The sequence below is a fragment of the Arachis stenosperma genome, chromosome 10 (assembly GCF_014773155.1).
Source record: "Arachis stenosperma cultivar V10309 chromosome 10, arast.V10309.gnm1.PFL2, whole genome shotgun sequence".
NCBI lineage: Eukaryota > Viridiplantae > Streptophyta > Magnoliopsida > Fabales > Fabaceae > Arachis > Arachis stenosperma.
This window is the reverse complement of record NC_080386.1, coordinates 111,267,165-111,286,685: the sequence shown is the minus strand read 5'-3', so window position 1 is coordinate 111,286,685 and position 19,521 is coordinate 111,267,165. Positions and strand designations below refer to the sequence as shown.

General features: G+C 33.8%; 1 protein-coding gene and 1 pseudogene across 1 annotated transcript; one reads left to right on the top strand and one right to left on the bottom strand.

Annotated features, from left to right (window-relative positions):
* Window positions 1–5,705: 5,705 nt before the first annotated feature.
* Window positions 5,706–7,427, bottom strand: LOC130957467 (uncharacterized; annotated as a pseudogene).
* Window positions 7,428–13,261: 5,834 nt separating this feature from the next.
* On the top strand, window positions 13,262–18,438 carry LOC130958033 (potassium transporter 5-like). The gene is made up of 8 exons (XM_057884913.1): window positions 13,262–13,421; window positions 13,510–13,738; window positions 14,024–14,275; window positions 15,464–15,514; window positions 15,682–15,942; window positions 16,252–16,419; window positions 16,881–17,135; window positions 17,486–18,438. Exons 1-8 carry the CDS (start codon window positions 13,389–13,391, stop codon window positions 18,361–18,363), a joined length of 2,127 nt encoding a protein of 708 aa, XP_057740896.1. The 5' UTR covers window positions 13,262–13,388; the 3' UTR covers window positions 18,364–18,438.
* The last annotated feature ends 1,083 nt before the right edge of the window (window positions 18,439–19,521 follow it).

The window sequence follows — 19,521 nt, the reverse complement described above, 5'->3', positions numbered from 1 at the left end:
TTAAATAATATGAAAGATGTGTTTTAAAATTTCAAAGAGACTAAATTTAGAAATTTTACCATTTCTATTAAATAAAGGATAAAGTTGTCAATTTGACATTATTGACATATTTTCCATTCATTTTCATCTCATGAATGAAGAAAAAAGAGTTACATGAGTCCCACACTACTTTTTTTTCTTTTCTTTTCATTTTCTCTCCTAAATCAAACGACAAAAAATTTAATTTTCCATCTATTTTTTTCTTTACATTTTTCTTTCTACTTATATTCCTTCAAACCAAATAATGTGTTAGAGTTGGTCTTGCACCGGTCTCATTGCTTCCTTAAACCAATCAACAATTATTTTGCTTATTTTCAACCAATTTTTTTCCTATGATAATTACGCAAGTGTAATACAGGTAAATAATGGTTGAGAAAATGATAAATAGGTCATTAACCTTTTGGTTTATGGACATTTAAGTCTTTGATTTTTTCAAAATCTGGACATATCGATCCCTCTGTTCACTTGGATCTGTCATGCTAAACGGAAAAATCAAACGAGACTTCCGTTATACTGACGTGGCCGATATATGGATGCACATAGGGATTGATATGTCCATGTTTTGAGAAAGTCGATGACTTAAATGTATTTTCAAATTCTCGGGGACTTAAATTCTACAGGCTAAAAGGTCAGAGACCTATTTGTCCTTTTTTCATAATGGTTTCGGTGTGTAATTAACATACTGAAAGAGAAAACTAAAGGAAGAATCAACATACTAAAAGAGTACATTGATGATCTCACCTCGAAGCACATCTTTTTTGATGATGAGGATGCTGAGGAAGATGAACTCTCATCCAGTTCTGATGTTTAGGGACACTAGCCACTAAATTATTGTTACTTTTGTTTTTATATCTCGTTGGATTGTCTAAAATATTGTTATTTTTTTAAAGATTTTTTTTGGATGTCTTTCTGCTCCTAACAAATTCTTATAGGCTCTATATTTGCTCTCTCCATGACAAAAGAGAGAATAATAGAAATAAAGAGGGTTAGTCATTATTGTAGTTTATATTTAAAGTTTGTGACTGGATTTATTAAAGTTTATGATTAGTTTACGACTTGGTTGATCAACTGCAATCTCTTGATTATATCATATAAATATCACTGTTAGTTACTTGTTTGTATTCTCCATTACACTCTGATATTTCAGCACAAGACTCCATAGCACAAATTCAGGTGGAACTTTAATCTCTGGATTCAGGGGGAGATCTTTTCTACAAAAGAAACAGAAAAAATTTTTCATTATTCCTTTCCAAGTTCTCAACTCATCACAACCATCATCAATTCATAATTTTCCATTCCAAACTCATTGGTTCATCAGTTTCTCAATTCGTTGTCAGTAATCACCAAGTTCACTACTATTCCTTCTCTATCAATCAAACTCATCCTCAATACACCAGAAACCTAAACCTCCGTTCTCTAACTTTTCAAACTAAAACCCAAATTAAATGTCCTAGGACCTTTCCCATGTTTTGATACCCGAAAATAAGCCAAAGGGTCTTAAATAAGTGTCACAGAAGTTTACAAGCTTGTTGAGAAGGTAAAACAGTTAAAAACAAGATTTTAGTTGAAAAACAGGGCATGTGCGTACGCACAGGGGTGTGCGCGCGCATGCCTAGAAAAGTTTTCAAATGTGTGCGTACGCATAGAGGTGTGCGTACGCACAGGTAGTAAAATTTTCAACTCTGTTCATCTGCACAAGGCGTGCGAACGCCCTCAATAGAGTGCACCTTCCAACGTGTGCGTGCGCACAGCTTGCAAAACTTTGTTGGTTGTGTGTGCGCACAGGGTGTGCTAACGCTCTCATTAGCAAGCCTTCCCCTATGTGTGCGTGCGCACAAGACTGTGCGTCCGCACACTTTCAAAAACACACAGGATGTGAGTGTGCACAAGGCTGTGTGTGCGCACACAAACCAGACATCACAAATTCTGCAGCATTCACAGAATTCAGATTTCAACATGAAACTTTGAATGATCATAACTTCCCTTACAAAAATCCATTCTCTGCAAACTTTATATCAATTTAAAGCTCTCAAAGCCATCTTTAATTTAAACAATTTCATGCAATTTTAAGCTTTGAGGTTCAAGTTATGATCCGTCAAAGTTCACCAAAAATTCATTTTTATCAAAACTTTGAAAATTCAATTTACCACAACTCTCAACTTAAAACCAAATCAAAGCTTACTCACCACAATACCAAAATTGTTCATGAATCTATACCAAACATTTCTCAACCATATCAACTATTCAATCATCCAAACCATTTAATACCCACCTCAACTAACGCTAATTTCAACCTAATATTCACATCAAAACTTATAAATTCCACCATTATTCAACTATACTACATCCAACATTTAATATCTCAATTTATCAACTCTTTCAAAATTCATCAATCCAAGCATCAATTTATCATCATCCTAACTCCATAATTCACATCATTTATCAACAATCTCAATACTCACCTTCAATTACCAACAACATCAATATTCATAATCAATCATCAACCATATCAACAAACCCTCATCAACAACAATAAATCACACATTCATCATCAACTTTCAAAATCATTAAATACCAACAATCATCATCAAATTCATATATTCCTCATCCCAAAACTCCATATCATCATCACCATCATACAGTTTATCTTCAAACATCAAAATCACATACAATTAAATATACACCCAAAACATTCAATCCTATCTTAAGGTCAACTAGTCTAAGGTTCACGAAATATTACATATTACATAAAGAAAACCGAAACTATACCTTGACCGATTATCCTCCACACACGAAACCATCAAAAAGCCAAGATAACTCCAAAAAGCACCAAAGCTCAAACTAACAACACATATATCACCAAAATCAAAACCAAAAAACCACAACATACAATACTACAAGGGTATATGAGGAACTTTACCTTGTCCAAAAGGGATTGGGACAAAGCCCAACAATTACCTGCTACTAGAGATCACCTAAACAAGCAAAATTACAAAATCTACTAAAAAACTCTAACCCAAAAATGCAAAAATCTAGGGCTGGAAACTAGAGCTTGAGCTTCGAGTTCTTACCAGATTTTCTTAGATAGAAATGAAGAGCTCAACGAGAGCTTCACGTGGCTACAAACGGCTCGTCAATCGGAGTTCCGTAACTCAAGTTATGGCTAGAACAAGGAGAAGGTGAATAGTGTCATCCCTCTTCTCCTCTCTTTACCATCTTAGTGCCCCCTCTCATGTTTCTAGGGTTGAAATGAGCTGAAAGCTCATTATATATATATATATATATATATATATATATATATATATATATGATAAATCCCATTTGTAGGATTTATCTTGTGTTGAATTTAAGGGATTTTATGACCTTTTACCCACATTTATTCAATGAAATAACATGGTTTCATGATTGTCTCCCAATTTGTGTTTAAGTGTGAAAACATGCTTTCTAGGTCCTTAATTAGCTAAATTTGATTCACCTTTGATTCCACTAGATGCCTTGACTTGTTTGTTAAGTGATTTCAGGTTGAAAAAGGCTAGGAATGAATCAAAGGAGTGAAAGGAAAGCATACAAAGTGGAGAAGATCATGAAAAGCCAAAGAATTGAACTCACCTATGGACGCGCGCGCACACCAGGCGCTTACGCGCACCTTGCGAATTACCCCATGGACGCGTACGCGTGTTGTGCGCGTACGCGTCGGTGCTGGTATATGATTTTTAATTGAAAACGTGGCCAGCAAATTCAGAAGGGTTGTGGGGCCCAATCCCGACCAACTTTGGCACCAAAAATGCTATTTAAAGCCAAGGATTGAAGAGCAAAGGGGGATTCCATCATTCACACTCATTAGGATTAGTTTAGAGTTAGTTTTAGAGAGAGAAGCTCTCACTTCTCTCTATAATTAGGATTAGGATTAGGTTTAGTTCTTAGATCTAGGTTTTAATTCATGTTCTCTTCTACTTCTACTTCTCAATTCTTTGTTGTTACATTCATCTTCCTCTATTCTTTTGTTGTAATTTCCTTTATGTTGTTTCTATGCTTTGTTGTAGATCTACTCTTGTTCCTTCTATTTTCTTTCCATTCAATTCAAGGTAATTCATAATAATTGTGCTTCTTTTGATTGTTGTTATTAATTCTTTGCAATAATAGTTGTTAGATTTCATTCTAGTTGTCAAATTACTATGCTTTTCTTTTGTGCCTTTTAAGTGTTTGATAAAATGCTTGGTTGGATTTTAGTATAGATTTTGTTCCTCTTGGCCTAGGTAGAGTAATTAGTGACTTTCGAGTTATCTAATTCCTTTGTTGATTGATAATTAGAAGTTTCTAATTGATTTGAATGCCTCTAAAGCTAGTCTTTCCTTTAGGAGTTGATTAGGACTTGAGGAATCAAATTGATTCATCCACTTGACTTTCCTCCATGGTTAGAGGTTAACTAAGTGGTAGCAATGAACAATGTGTGGTCATAATTGAGGAGGATAACTAGGATAGGACTTCTAGTTCTCATATCTTGTCAAGAGCTTTGTTAGTTGTTAGTTTATTTTCTTTGCCATTTATATTTCTTGTCTAAAATCTCAAAAACCCCAAAACATAACTCATAACCAATAACAAGACACTGTGTTGTAATTCCTAGGGAGAATGACCCGAGGTTTAAATACTTCGATTTATAGATTTTAGAGGTTTCAAATTTTTGTATGAAAGGATTAGTGTTGGTTTAGAAACTATACTTGCAACGAGATTTCATTTGTAAAATTATAAACCGTCAAAAATCCAATCATTAATATACTACTTATTAAGCATTTTTAAAAAAAAACTTTTCGAAAACGATACATTTTCCAACTCAAAAAAATTCATTGAAATCAAATTTCACCTTTAAATTTTCAAATTAAAACTTCTAAATTTTGAATCTACTCCGGGCACTTAAAAATTATTATTTTTACTAAAGCGATTAAGCCGATTCTTACATTGAGAACCCCCGGTTCTCATTCCATACGGATATTTGTGGTTTTCAGATGCAGATCAGGCGGCATCTCGCTGAGGCATGTTGGAAGCTTTTGATAGTGAAAATCTTTGTCTTTGGGGCTTTATTTTATATATGTGTATATATGTAGATACTTTTATCTCCACTGCTTATGTATTTGATGTATTAATTTCCTTTTAGAGGTTATCATGGAGAAATAAGTTCTGTAATTCTGTTATTTGGGCTTATTTTGAGTTTTCTGATATATATATGTATATATACTTATGTGCTCAGGCGAGATAAGCATCAAAGTAGTCCCTGAAGTTATCCTCGAGCCTCAAAGTAATCCCTGAAGTTAAAAATTAGTTGTAATCGTCCCTGAAGTTGATCTCCGATACTCATAGTAGTCCTTCCGGTAAATTTTGCCCAGCTGGCGCAACCGGAAAGCTGACCTGGCGTCGTTGGTGACACGTTAGCAGCGCAACGGCTAGCTGACGTGGCGCAGTAAACATTTTGGACTCAATTTGGTCCCTAATTTTAGGTTAAAAACCCTAACCCCCAATTGACTCTCTTCTCCTTTCTTCTCCATCGCACATGCTGTTCTCCTCTACTCTCCGTCACACCAGAGGTGAGTTTTCAGTGTCTTCTTCATCTTCGAAAAGCACACGTTATGGCTAGCGCTAGCAACGCAGTTGGGAGTTCCAACAACCCACGATCATTTGGAAGCATCATGAGGACACATTTGTATGATATATCTATGAATGTTACAATTTGAAAGTTTCACCTTTTTCCACAAATTGCTTCTCCTCCCATATAACAGTGCAGATAGTACCTCAAGGACAGCACCAGAATACTCAGACAGTATTGCTCTGAATTAGTAAGAAAGAGAATAACTATGTTAAGTTCATAAATAAAAAATTAAAAATCTTATTTCAAGCATCACTCAACATGCGCAATACTAATATAATGAAGAAATAACTATATAATGATGGCAGCTGACAACAATTGGTCAATGACAAACTGTAAATCAGTTATCAGGGTTCTATGCGAATGAATTTCATTCAAGATGCTGCATGAGTAAAAAGACATAGTTAAAGACTAATAATATGGCACAGTAATCTTACAAACTAAAATTTTCTACAAGCATATTAAAACCAACCTAACTAGTTCACATGATCTCAGTCCCTTTCCCCACAAGACAAAATACAGTGCTGTTATAGCACCATTTATTATGGATGGCACAACCTGAAAAACAAATGGTACTAGTCAAGGACTGTTCATATCACTAAAACCTTTGGATATGAATGTATTGGTTTGTATATAGCACTCTGCCCTAAGATGAAAATAGTTAAATTTACCTGTGTATTAGAAAGTAGCCTGCCCTTCCAAGGCTTTTGCAAAATCAAAAAGAGGATTGCTGCATGAGCTATGCAGGCAAACAAGAAAAGAACAACCGAAGCTCCACTTTAGGTTAAGTAGCGATACATGGAGTATATCAACCATATCCTCATGAAATTTGCAGCAACATGAATAATTTGCAATGGTGTTTGTCTACAAACGGAAGATTATTATCAGCACGCTAAGAACAAACCCAGTCACTAATCAGTATGGCATAGTAGAATGTCACGAGACTCAGAAATTCTTGAGTACAATAAAGCTTTTCTCTACTGTACCACATCAACTACATAAATCAAACAATATCTTTGTATCTTACCAGAAACCATATCCACAAACACTGAAACACACCATCTAAATCCAAGCTCTTACTAATTTTGTTTACAAGTTAGAACCGCCCATTTTTAAATATTTTTCTACCAAACATCCAATATAATCTTCTTAATCTAGCATCCACTATCTTGTTCTCCCAAGACCAGATTACCCAAGACTTTCTTATATTATCATTATTAATTGATAAGTCACATAAAACTAGATAGTCATGTCTTTCCTACAGTAAATGATACACCAAATTTGTCCACAATCTACACTGATTCTTAATATTATCTTGTCTACTGTGTTAATGTGTCACAGTAACATACTAGCACTGAGCCAACTACAAACACAAATCAAACTAATCTAGTACATATTAGACAGCATGGTAAGGTAGGAATAATCGTCATAAAAAGTTTGAACCAGTGGCTACAACCGAGTTCTTAAAACAACTGAAATATTAAGATAACGACTACAATCAAATGCTAAAATATTGGCGCACTAAAAAATACCATAAAGCAAAAATCTCCTATTCCATTGTCACAAGATAAAAGCCAGTAATAATAAATATTGCCACAAATTAGAAATAACCGTTTAATAATGTGCATATCCAAAAGCAAAATATTAGAGAAATGGGGAGAATTTTAGGTTTTTCTCTTGAGATACAATTTTACCTTAGAGGTTGAGGAGGAGAGCCTCGATCCGCCAGAAATTTATTCGGGGACATCATCGTTTACGGAATCCAATAGACGCAGAGAAAGATGAAGATCGAAGGGAGAAATGAAAAGTGAAGAGTGTGACGGAGAGTAGAGGAGAACAGCGTGTGCGATGGAGAAGAAAGGAGAAGAGAGTCAATTGGAGGTTAGAATTTTTAACCTAAAATTAGGGACCAAATTGAGTCCAAAATGTTTACTGCGCCACGTCAGCTAGCCGTTGCACTGCTAACGTGTCACCAACGATGCCAGGTCAGCTTTCCGGTTGCGCCAGCTGGACAAAATTCACCGGAAGGACCACTATGAGTACCGGAGATCAACTTCAGGGACGATCTCGACAAATTTTTAAGTTCAAGGATTACTTTGAGTCTTGAGGGTAACTTCAGGGACCACTTTGATGCTTACCTCGTGCTCAGACTGATTTATCTTCACGAGCCGAGTCTTGAACTTTGATATTTGCACCTTGGAATTTTCTTTCAGATATATCTATGTTAGTTTCTCTTATCTTTGATGTATTAATTTACTCACATATATCTTTATGTAAATATATTCTTTAACTATTATTTTATTTTTTTAACAAATAACTGTTTACCCAGCAAATCAATATAACACTATTATTAATTTTTTTTAAAACCATATACTCATGAAAAATAATATTAGTAAAGTAATTCATCAAGAGAATAACTTTTATTAAGAGTAATTTTATAATTTATTTTTTAACTTAATCCAATACACTTCAAATTATTTTCTTAATTTAAGTGAAAATTTAAAAGTGAACACTTATTCAAAAAACGAATATATACTACATGAATTAGCTTTTTTTTTTTAAAGATTTTAATTAAAGAGAATAACTATTACTTATATATTAGCACATAGAGTTGATTTTCCTTTTCAAAATTATTTCTAACAATTATGTAATTTAGAGAAACACAATAATAGATGTTCGGGTAAAAAATGTAAACAAGCCAAAGAGAGAACAATTTGACACAAATAAGCCAAAGCAAAATCTAATTCATCAATCAACCAAAGCACATTTCTATGTAGTTTGAACCAACATGGTTCGAACTCACTTTCCACATAATTCAAACCACATAGGTTCGAATTACACATTATAACCCATAGCCACATAATTCGAACCAATTTGGTTCGAACTCTAACTTCATAATTCGAACCAATTAGGTTCGAATTACACTCCTCAAGTAATTCGAACCAGCTTGGTTTGAATTACACAAACCATATTTCGTACTAGGCTGGTTCGAATTAGTGAGGACCAGACCTGTATATATATGGTGTGAATGTGAGTTGCTATCATTAGAGGGGGGTAAGATGGCTAGTGAGGAGAGTTTCATAGTGTTGGTTCACCACAGAGGATCCATTAAGAGGAAAACTCATTCTGGTGTGAAGTTCACTGATAAGGATCCTCTCTGTATTATCGTCAGGCCTACGACGAGGTATGAGGACCTTGTTAGCTCTGTACTGCTGAAACTTGGTCTAGAAGGTGTGAAATGGGTTAAGTACTTTTTTTTATCGAATTCCAATCACGGTGCTCTAGGAAACCGTAAAGTACGATTGTTTCACGATCGGGAGTGATGAGGACTTGCAGGTCATGTTTCATTGTCGCCGACAGTTTCCAGAGGTGAGGACACCAGAACTATTGGCAAAGTTGGTTGACGCGGTCTCCAGCTCGGGGGGTTCAAACCGGAATACCACCACTATAGCCACGGTAGCCAGTTCTAGCTCCAGACCTGCCGTTGCATCTTCCTCCGTCCCTGCGTACGAGCCACCCGTCCAACCTGTCGCCTCCCCTTCGTTTGCTATTGATCTCAACGGCAGTGTAGGCGACGAGGTCGGAGAAGGAGAATGTCTGCAGACCTCTTTACAGTGTGCTGCACCGGCTGGGGTTGGAGATGGATTCTTGGATGATCCAGAGGACGATGATGTCGAGCCGGATATGATTGCTGATGACAGTGGCGATGATGTTGGAGCAAGTGAGCCTGCTGGGGCGGGCGGTAGTTCTAGCTCTGGCACGCAGCAGTACCCTCCACATTTTTCCTCTTTGGACTTGGATGCCATGAGGCAGGAGGGGGTTCATGGGCAGCCGACTGGATTTGGCGCTAGAGATGCTGAAGGGTCTGTAGGTCTGACAGAGTTTCAGGTTGGTCAGCAATTTCTGGATAAAGAAGAGGCCCTGTAAGTGTCAAGACTTACAGCATTCGTCGAGGGGTACAGTACAAGGTCGTGGAGTCTGACTATCGCCGATATGTGGGCAAGTGTTCTGAGTTCGGCAATGGGTGCACATGGTTGATTCAGCTTAGTCTCTGACAGCACAAGGGACTTTAGGAGGTCAAACGTTACAACGGACCGCATACTTATCTCGCCACCTCCATTTCCAGTGACCACAGCAGTTTGGATTACCATGTGATATCGGCATTCATTATGCCAATGGTTAGGGCTGATGCATCCGTCAGCAACAAGGTGCTCCTAAATGCCAGCGCCGCACACTTTGGGTTTAGGCCGACTTACAGGAGGGTCTGGTTGGCGAAGCAGAAGGTTGTTGCCCTCATCTATGGTGATTGGGATGAGTCGTACAACGAGTTCCCAAGGTGGGTGTTAGGAGTACAGTTGACGATTCCTGGTACTGTTGCAGTCCTAAGGATGAGCTCTGTTCGTGTCGGTGGATAGTTGGACGAGTCTCGAGCTTATTTTCACAGACTATTCTGGACGTTTCCACCGTGTATCGAGGCATTCCGTAATTGCAAGCCCCTAGTTAGTATTTACGGCACCCATCTGTATGGCAAATATGGGGGAACGTTGCTTGTCGCGATTGCACAGGACGGGAACTCCAACATACTCCCTGTTGCATTCGCATTAGTCGAGGGTGAGAATGATGAGTCGTGGTCCTTCTTTCTCTCCCACCTGCGTGAGCATGTGACACCGCAGCCGGGTCTGCTGGTTATCTCGGACAGGCATAACGGCATCAAGGCCGCGCTTGAGGCTCCTAACGGAGGCTGGTTACCTTCGTCTGCATACCGGGCATTCTGCATTTGACATGTTGCGGCAAATTTTGCCCTCACCTTCAAGGGCAAAGACACAAGGAGGCTACTTGTGAATGCGGCATACGCTAAGACCGAGGTCGAGTTCCATTACTGGTTTGATATTCTTAGGTCCGAAGACCCAGCGATGTGTGACTGGGCAAACCAGATTGAGTATTCGTTGTGGACGCAGCATTGTGATGAGGGGCGTAGATTCGGACACATAACGACGAATATATCTGAGTGTGTGAACTCGATCCTCAAGGGTGTCAGAAACCTTCCTGTGTGCTCGCTAGTGAAGGCAACCTACGGAAGGTTGGCCGGATTATTTATTCGCAAAGGGAGAGAGGCTGAGGCGCAGATGGGAACCGGACAATAATTTAGTCAGCACTTGGTGAAGTGTATAGAGGCCAACTTGAAGACGGCTAGGTGCTTCACGGTTACTGTGTATGACAGGGATAACTCCGAGTTCACCGTTGCAGAGACAACTCTGACTGGTTCTTTCTCACTGGGTAACTACAGAGTCTCGCTTGCATCTCACACATGTAACTGCAGATACTTCCAGGCACTTCATTTCCCGTGTCCCCACGCACTGGCATGCTGTGCCTACTCACGGCTTACATGGGAGCCTTACATCCACCAGATGTATCGTCTTAGTTCGGTTTTCAATGTGTATTGGATGGGTTTTACACCTCCCATTCCGGAGGATTTCTAGCCACCATATGACGGGCCGACTGTCATCCCTGACCCCAATAAGAGGCGTGCGAGAGAGGGTCGTCCGAGGTCCACTCGGATATAGACCAATATGGACGAGGCAGATCCGAACTGGCCAAAGAGATGTGGGCTTTGTCGGCAGCCCGGCCACACACGTCGGAGTTGCCTATAGCTCGGAGGAGCAGAGCACACACGGGGACATGATTAGGTGTATTGGTGGCTTTGGTACTTTTGTTATTTCAATTTCGTGTTTAGATTCCACTATTATCGATTTTCTTACTTGTAGTTGGTGACTGATAGAATTTGTTAACGTTAGTGCGATGTACTTTGAATGGGATTTTAGTTAATTAATATGTTCTGTCTCCGCATTTTTAAACGAAATGTATGTCTAATGCACACCGAAATAAATAACTGTACGAGTTTTATTAAGACATGATGCGGAAACTATGTTCGTAACTTAAATTGCTGTGTGGAACGAATTCTGAGTAATTTGAACCATGTTAGTTCGAATTACTTGGTGACTATTTCTTTAGTGTAATTCGAACCTAATTGGTTCGAATTATGAAGTTAGAGTTCGAACCAAATTGGTTCGAATTATGTGGCTATGGGTTACAATTTGGTTCGAATTACATGAAAAGTGAGTTCGAACCATGTTGGTTCGAACTACATAGAAATGTGCTTTGGTTGATTGATGAATCAGATTTTGCTTTGACTTATTTATGTCAAATTATTCTCTCCTTGGCTTGTTTACGTTTTTTACCCTAGATATTCTTCAGTTGTATGTAAATGCTGAAATTCGTCTTTTTAATGATATAGTTTGATATTACAGGTAATTTATTTCTATTATTATCAAATATATTTTTCCTCTTATAATCCTTTGACTATTTTAGATAAATATTATGAAAGAGAGAATATTGATTAAACAATCGTATATATTTAAAATTACATTTAATATCGTTATTATTAGTTTCTTTTTAATGCAATTAGATATTTTTATGAAATGAATTATATATATTCATGGCATATTGATTTATTAAGTAATCAAATGCATGTAGACATTAATCCATGATTTGGTAAAGGAAAAAATCATGTATTTCTACTTGTGGTATTTGTTTGTATCTAATATAGAATTTAAGGATACAATTCAATTCATAAGTAGATTTTAGATATGTATTTGTAGATCTAATTTTCAGATTCTCATATTTAAATAAAAAATTATAAAAAATTAAAATTAAATATTTTATTTTTATTATTCTTTTGTTATTCATATATATTTAGTTATTTTATTTTTCTTATTTAAAAATATAGTTTAATAACACTTCAAATTAAAGTAAATAGGAGTAAAAGAATGGAAAAAAGAGTTTTGAAATTTCAAAATTTTGAAGATATTTTTATTTTTTTTACAAGTAAATCTCTAATCCGATTTAAGGCATGCGCATTCGGGGTGCTGTTGTAGTATTTGAGATGTTGTGAGAAGCAAAAGATGTTTTTAATATTTGAATTTTTTTTTAAAAAATATATTTAAATATAAAATAATTTTTGTTGGTTAATTTTTTTTAAAAGATGAAAAAACTAAGTACTTTTTTTCGAAAGATAATTCAAATCGACTCTTAGTGTTAGTCCTCTACATGGATTTTTTTTGAGTGAAAAAAGTATTTTTTTTAAATAATAAAATATTTTTGTTTAATTTAAAATCTATTTAGATAATTTTTTAGAAAAAGTACTTTTATTAAAAAAATAATAAATTATTTACTTTTTTAGTTAATAATACCTTATTTTAAAAAAATAAAAAACAAAAGACGTCTTTAATATTTGAATTTTTTTTTTTAAAAAATATATTCAAATTTAAAATAATTTTTGTTTATTAATTTTTTTTAAAAATAAAAAATAAATATATTTTTAAAAGTCAATCCAAACTAATCCTTAATTTAAAGAGTTGAATTTTGTATAAATGCAATCGAATGATCTTAATTTCATAGCGCAAAAAAGTGTGGCCAAAATATTTGGACTAATTTTAGACAGATTCTATACGCGTGAAATTTGTTTATATGGGTCGTACGCGTGAAGTTATTGTTTAGGTTAGTAAGTTAGTTGAATTTTAGAGGCGTCAAGCCCGTACGTTATTTCATCCAACTTTGCTAGTTTGCTGTATAAAATACAAGAAGCAAGCTCTTCATTGATATGGCAGTAGCAGCAAACTAAAGGAATAATAAGTCGTTCCTGATCATAACAATGGAGGAGGGCTGCCATGAATACCACAACAAGGTTTGGTTTTCTCACATTAATTAATCATTATTTCGATAATTAATTAATTAATTAATTAAAAAGAGTTTGTGATATGTTTAATTTTCAGAGGATACTATCATGGTCAATGACACTACAGCTAGCATTTCAAAGTATTGGAGTTGTTTTTGGAGACCTTGGAACATCACCATTGTATGTTCTCCCCAGCACCTTTGCAAATGGCATAAAAGATAATGACGACCTTTTGGGAGTTCTCTCTTTGATCTATTATACTCTCACTTTCCTTCCTATGATTAAGTACATTGTAATTGTCTTGAGAGCCAACGACAATGGAGAAGGTAGGTAACACATTTATTTTTCATTCTACTCCTTTTTGCCTTTTTATGTATGAGTTCTTTCTGTAGGTAGACAATTTGTAATATATTTTCGTAAATCATGCCTGTGAATTTTAAAATCGAATAACCGTATAAAAAATTCATAAGAGATGAATTTGTTATTAGTTTCATTTTGATGCTTATTCTTGATTGGATTTTTTTTTTTTTTGGGTAACAATATAATGAACTAGAAAATATTGATAGCATATATATTTGTATAATTGATGAGTATTGATTTGATTTGTTTAGGAGGAACTTTTGCCTTATACTCATTGATATGTCGGTATGCAAAAGTGGGAATGATTCCAAACCAACAAGCAGAGGATGAAAATGTTTCCAATTATCGGTTAGAATTGCCAAGTAGCAATCGTACAAAGATAGCTTCCAAGATAAAGTCTTCATTAGAGAACAGTACTTTTGCCAAATACATGTTATTGATTGCTACCATGATTGGTACTTCCATGGTTATTGGAGATGGCGTCCTAACTCCTTGCATATCAGGTTTGTCGCTATTTATTAATTAAGAATCATGTTTATAATATATAAAATTTAATTTTCGATTTAAATGGAATTCAATATCCTGCGAATTAGTCCTTATTTATGGGGTTTGGGAATAGTGTGAGAAATAAAAAAAAATAAAAAATAAAAAAAATAAAAAAATAAAAAAATCGATATACTAAAACAGTTTTATAGTGTACTTAGTTATATAATGCTATTTCAATAAAGATAATTATTTTTTTATTGATTGTATAATTAATTATTAAAAAAAATAAAAAATATTATTTATATATTAAAATCAGTCATCATATATTTATATATAAATAAATATATTGTTTAATTTATTTTCAATATGTATTTTATATTTTAACATGTATTTTGTACTAATAACTAATTTTAATGATTGATTTTAGTATATACATAAATGATCGTAAAAAAATAGATATAGATAACTGTATAATATATTTTATATTATTTTATATTAAAAGTAATATATATGTGACTATCATACTTTTAGTTAAAATATAACCTGATATAACAAAAAAGAAGACAAGAAACCCAAATTGATTACACTATGCTTCGTGTCTCGATTTAGTGGCTAGAGATATTATTATTATTATTATTATTATTATTATTATTATTATTATTATTATTAGATTTTAATTAATATAGACATGAGTTTTTTTCCTTTCGACATTTAGATTTTGTTAATAAAAATTGAAACAATTCTTTAAAAAGTAAAAGTGCGAAAAAAAGGATTGCTACTACATTTTTTGAGGTATGTATATATTCAATTTCCCTCCTGAATCAATAAATCAATGGTAGAATGTGCCATTGCATTGAATTGCTTAAGCTAGAATATGAAATGAAGTTCTCACATTTTAAGAAGTGTATGTCAAAAACTTTAATTTATATTACATTTCTTTAATAATTTTAAACTTTAAAAAATAATAGTAAATAAAAAAACTAGGTATTGATTTTTGTTTTGGTGTCTAAATTAGGTATTGATGTGTATGTGTGTGTCTCTAGCTATCTTGCAAATTATTTCATATATAAGTATTTATTATGTCTATATATACTCAACAAATTTCTCATGTATATATTACATGAATACTTAATCTAACATTAAGTTCTACAAAAATAAATAAATCAAAGACAACAGATGTGAATTTTCTTTTTTTTGGGTTGCAGTTTTATCTGCCATGGAAGGAATTATGCAAGCTACTCCTGCAATGACAAGAGGTACTTCTTTTTCTTTTCTTTTTTTTTTTTTATATTTTACTAACCTAGAGTTATGTAACTGAATGGATATATAAAATTAATTTCATCAAAATTAAATTTCATAAAATAATCTGATTAAATATTAACAACATGCTCATGACTTATATTTTTATGTTCTTTATTCACAGAAAAAGTTGTTTGGCTATCAATTTTGATTTTAATCCTCCTGTTTTCGATACAAAGACTTGGATCAGATAAAGTAGGATACATTTTCGCACCAATTCTTACTCTGTGGTTCATTTGTATCGGAACTATTGGTGTTTATAACATCATCAAATATGATCCTACCGTGCTCAAAGCAATAAACCCTTTATGCATAGTTAGCTACTTTAAGAGGAACAAAAAACATGCTTGGGTTTCTCTTGGTGGAATTATTCTTTGCGTTACAGGTTCGTTCACATCTTTTTATTTTTAATTTTCATAGTAATAAATTTGTGCTTCCTCAAATTACCATTCAACTCTTTTTATTTTCAAAATGATTAGTATTAAATAAATGTTGGTAAATATAAAAATATATAAGTTGATAAGTATTTAAAGTTGAATAACTAAATATAGGTAATTAATTGTTATTTAATTAGAAAAATTAAATTTAAGTAATGTATATTTTTCAAAATTTGAGAGAAGTATTGAAAAGATAGAGTAGTTAAAACTAATTAACATTTAGTTATAGATGTAATGCAAGTAATTATATTGTGTAGGAGCTGAGGCATTCTTTGCTGATATTGGTCATTTCTCAGTAAGAGCAATACGGTTAAGTACATGCACTATAGTTTACCCTTCTATCATATTATGTTATAGTGGACAAGCATCTTATCTTCGCAAACACATGGATCATGGTCCAAACGCTTTTTATGCCTCCGTGCCAGGTGATACTTTTTAATTAACTAATTATTGTTACGTTATTAATTACATACTTTTGCTTAGAATAGAAACTATATTTGCAAATATTCATATTAATCTAAAATAATTTGTTATACTTTTTTTATATACAAAAAACATTAGTATACCATATTCTTGAAATGTAAATTATGTAATGACTATTTGCATTTATTACAACGTTATATATTCTCAATGCTCTGATTTCTCTATGATAAAGAGTTGAGCTCCAAATGTTAGAACTATAAGAAAACATGCTTACGAATTGTCCTAATTATCTTTCTTAGAACTTAAATGATTATATAGCTAGAAATACATAAATAAATATATATCTAATATTTGATGGTAAAAATTCTGATACTATATCATAAGTTATCTTTCTTATAAAATAAAATCATCAATAGATGTAATATAATTTGTCAATTAATTCCAATGGGTGAATGTTATGCAGATCCTCTATATTGGCCAATGTTTGTAATTGCTGTTATGGCAGCCATTATAGCTTCTCAAGCCTTGATTTCTGGGGCATTCTCTATAATACAACAGTCTCTTGCGATGGGATGTTTTCCTAACGTGAAAGTTGTGCACACATCAGCAAAAGTCTCGGGACAAGTTTACATCCCTGAAATTAATTACATTCTCATGCTGTTTTGTATTGTCGTCACTTTTTGCTTTAAAACAAGTGCAGCAATTGGCAATGCTTATGGTAACAATCTGCTCTTCTAATAATATTTTATTTTATATTTTTGTCCTTAAACAATTATCAAATAGGATCTGCATAACATATATTTGAGTTACGAAAATTAAAAATTAATTCACAAAATTACCCTTAATATTAATAGTTATTCTCTTTAATTATTTTATCTGTTTGTTCTCTTTCATTTACTTATTAAGGGGTATTACTGGTTAAAGAATATTAGTATTATATTGATTTCAAAAGGTGGAGTGTTAATTAAGAATAGATGGGACCGGATATGATCTTGTAATATTTAATTACTTGCTTTCTTGTGAATGAATTAAAACTCTAAAATATCTCACATGATTTTGAAAATGCAGGGATTGCAGTGGTGTTTGTGATGACACTCACATCATTTTTCATGGTTATAGTAATGTTAATGATATGGAAGACAAACGTGTTGTTAGTAATTGGCTATATTCTTGTCTTTATGACAATTGAACTTGTTTATCTAAGCTCACTACTATTCAAATTTAAAGATGGAGGGTATCTTCCTCTGGCATTTGCTGTAGTACTGATGTGCATAATGTACACTTGGAATGATGTGAATAGAAGAAAGTACTACTATGAATTGGAGAACAAGATGTCCCCAGAAATGGTTCGAGACATTATTGGCAGCACAAATGTTTGCAATGTCCCAGGATTGGCCATATTCTACTCTGATCTTGTTGATGGTATTCCACCTATTTTCAAGCACTACATTAAAAATGTGCATGCATTACACTCTGTTCTTGTATTTGTGTGCATCAAGTCATTGCCTATTAGCAAAGTTCCTGTGGAAGATCGGTTCCTCTTCAATCGAATCGGGTCGAAAGAGCTCAACGTGTATCGATGTGTCGTGCGATATGGCTACACTGATCTTCGCAGTGAGCACGAGTCTTTCGAGATTGTGCTGGTCAGAAGGCTTAGGGAGTTTGTTGCTGATGAAATTTTAGTGTCACAAGAGAACCTCCAAAATGGTGAAAGTGATGAACTAACAAGAACTAATAATGTTATTGACCAAGCAGTGGATGCAGGTATTGTTCACTTTATTGGTGAAAGAGAGGTGATTGCTCGCAAAGAATCTAATATAAGGAAGAAGTTCTTGATCAATTATGGATACAATTTCTTGGTAAAAAACTTGAGGCAACAAACAAGCAAAGTATTTGATGTTCCCCATCAGCGTATGGTCAAAGTGGGAATGATTTATGAACTATAGATGATTGCTAATAAGCTTTTCATTCCATGAACTGGTGTGTTCGTGCTTTGTGCAGCCATTTAGTAGACATATTTTATGGACAAAAATATTTGTTAAAATTGATTGATAAATTTTCTTTATTTATATTGATGTTTAAAATCTTGTTAAGAAAATTAGTATATAAAATTTAGAGTGATCAATATTTTTTAATATTTAAGTTAACATTAATTTGTATCATTTAAATAAAATTTTGTTTATATATTAATAGACTATATTCAATCAAAAATTAAATTCTCTCTTTCTTTTTATATGATTATCTCACAATAATCTAATATTTATTATATACTTAATCAATATATTTCTATTTTCTTATTGAAAATATAACTTTTTGGTTTTGAATTCTAAACCAACTCATGGACAGTTGGAATTTTTTTTAAATAAATAAAATAAATGTTTTAATTACCGAAATATAATATTTCAGAGTGTTTTTATCAAAATATCTCGCATCTCTTATCTCGTTTACAGTGTAAATGATATATACCTTTTATTTCTACCTAGCCTTATCTTATTTACAGTGAAAATGAGATGCCTTATCTCGTTTATAGTGCAAACGAGATACGTGTTAACTTATCTCGTTTACACTGTAAACGAGATACATTAAGACAAATTTTCAACAGTTATAAAAGGATGTGCAATCCTTTATATTCACCAGAAATATTTCACTACTTCTTTTCTACCCATTCCTTCCCAAAATAAACCAAAATGTCTAGTAGTAGTGGATACTTAGTTGTAAGTATGTATCCGAATTACCGTATGAGAAATAATGATAATTGGGTGACATTTGAGTGTGAGAATCTCATTCTATTGCGTACCTTTCCAGTAAGTTCATTGTTAGAATTGAAGAATTTGATATTGGGTAGAGTCTGTGGCAGCAGGAGAAAAGAGATCGGAAGGGTGGGATATTATAGGTTGCTAGCACCGATTGAAAATGGAGTTTTTCGATTTCGTCTGTTTTGCCTCCATAGTAATGAGCATGTGTGCCTGATGTTTCACTTTCATGGGAGAATCATGGGAGAGCAAATGGTGGAGCTTTCTGTGGAAGTTGACAACATCGATGGCAGTGGATCTGGGTCGTCAGACTTCGTCCAAGATGACCTAACTCTCGCACCACCACCGATT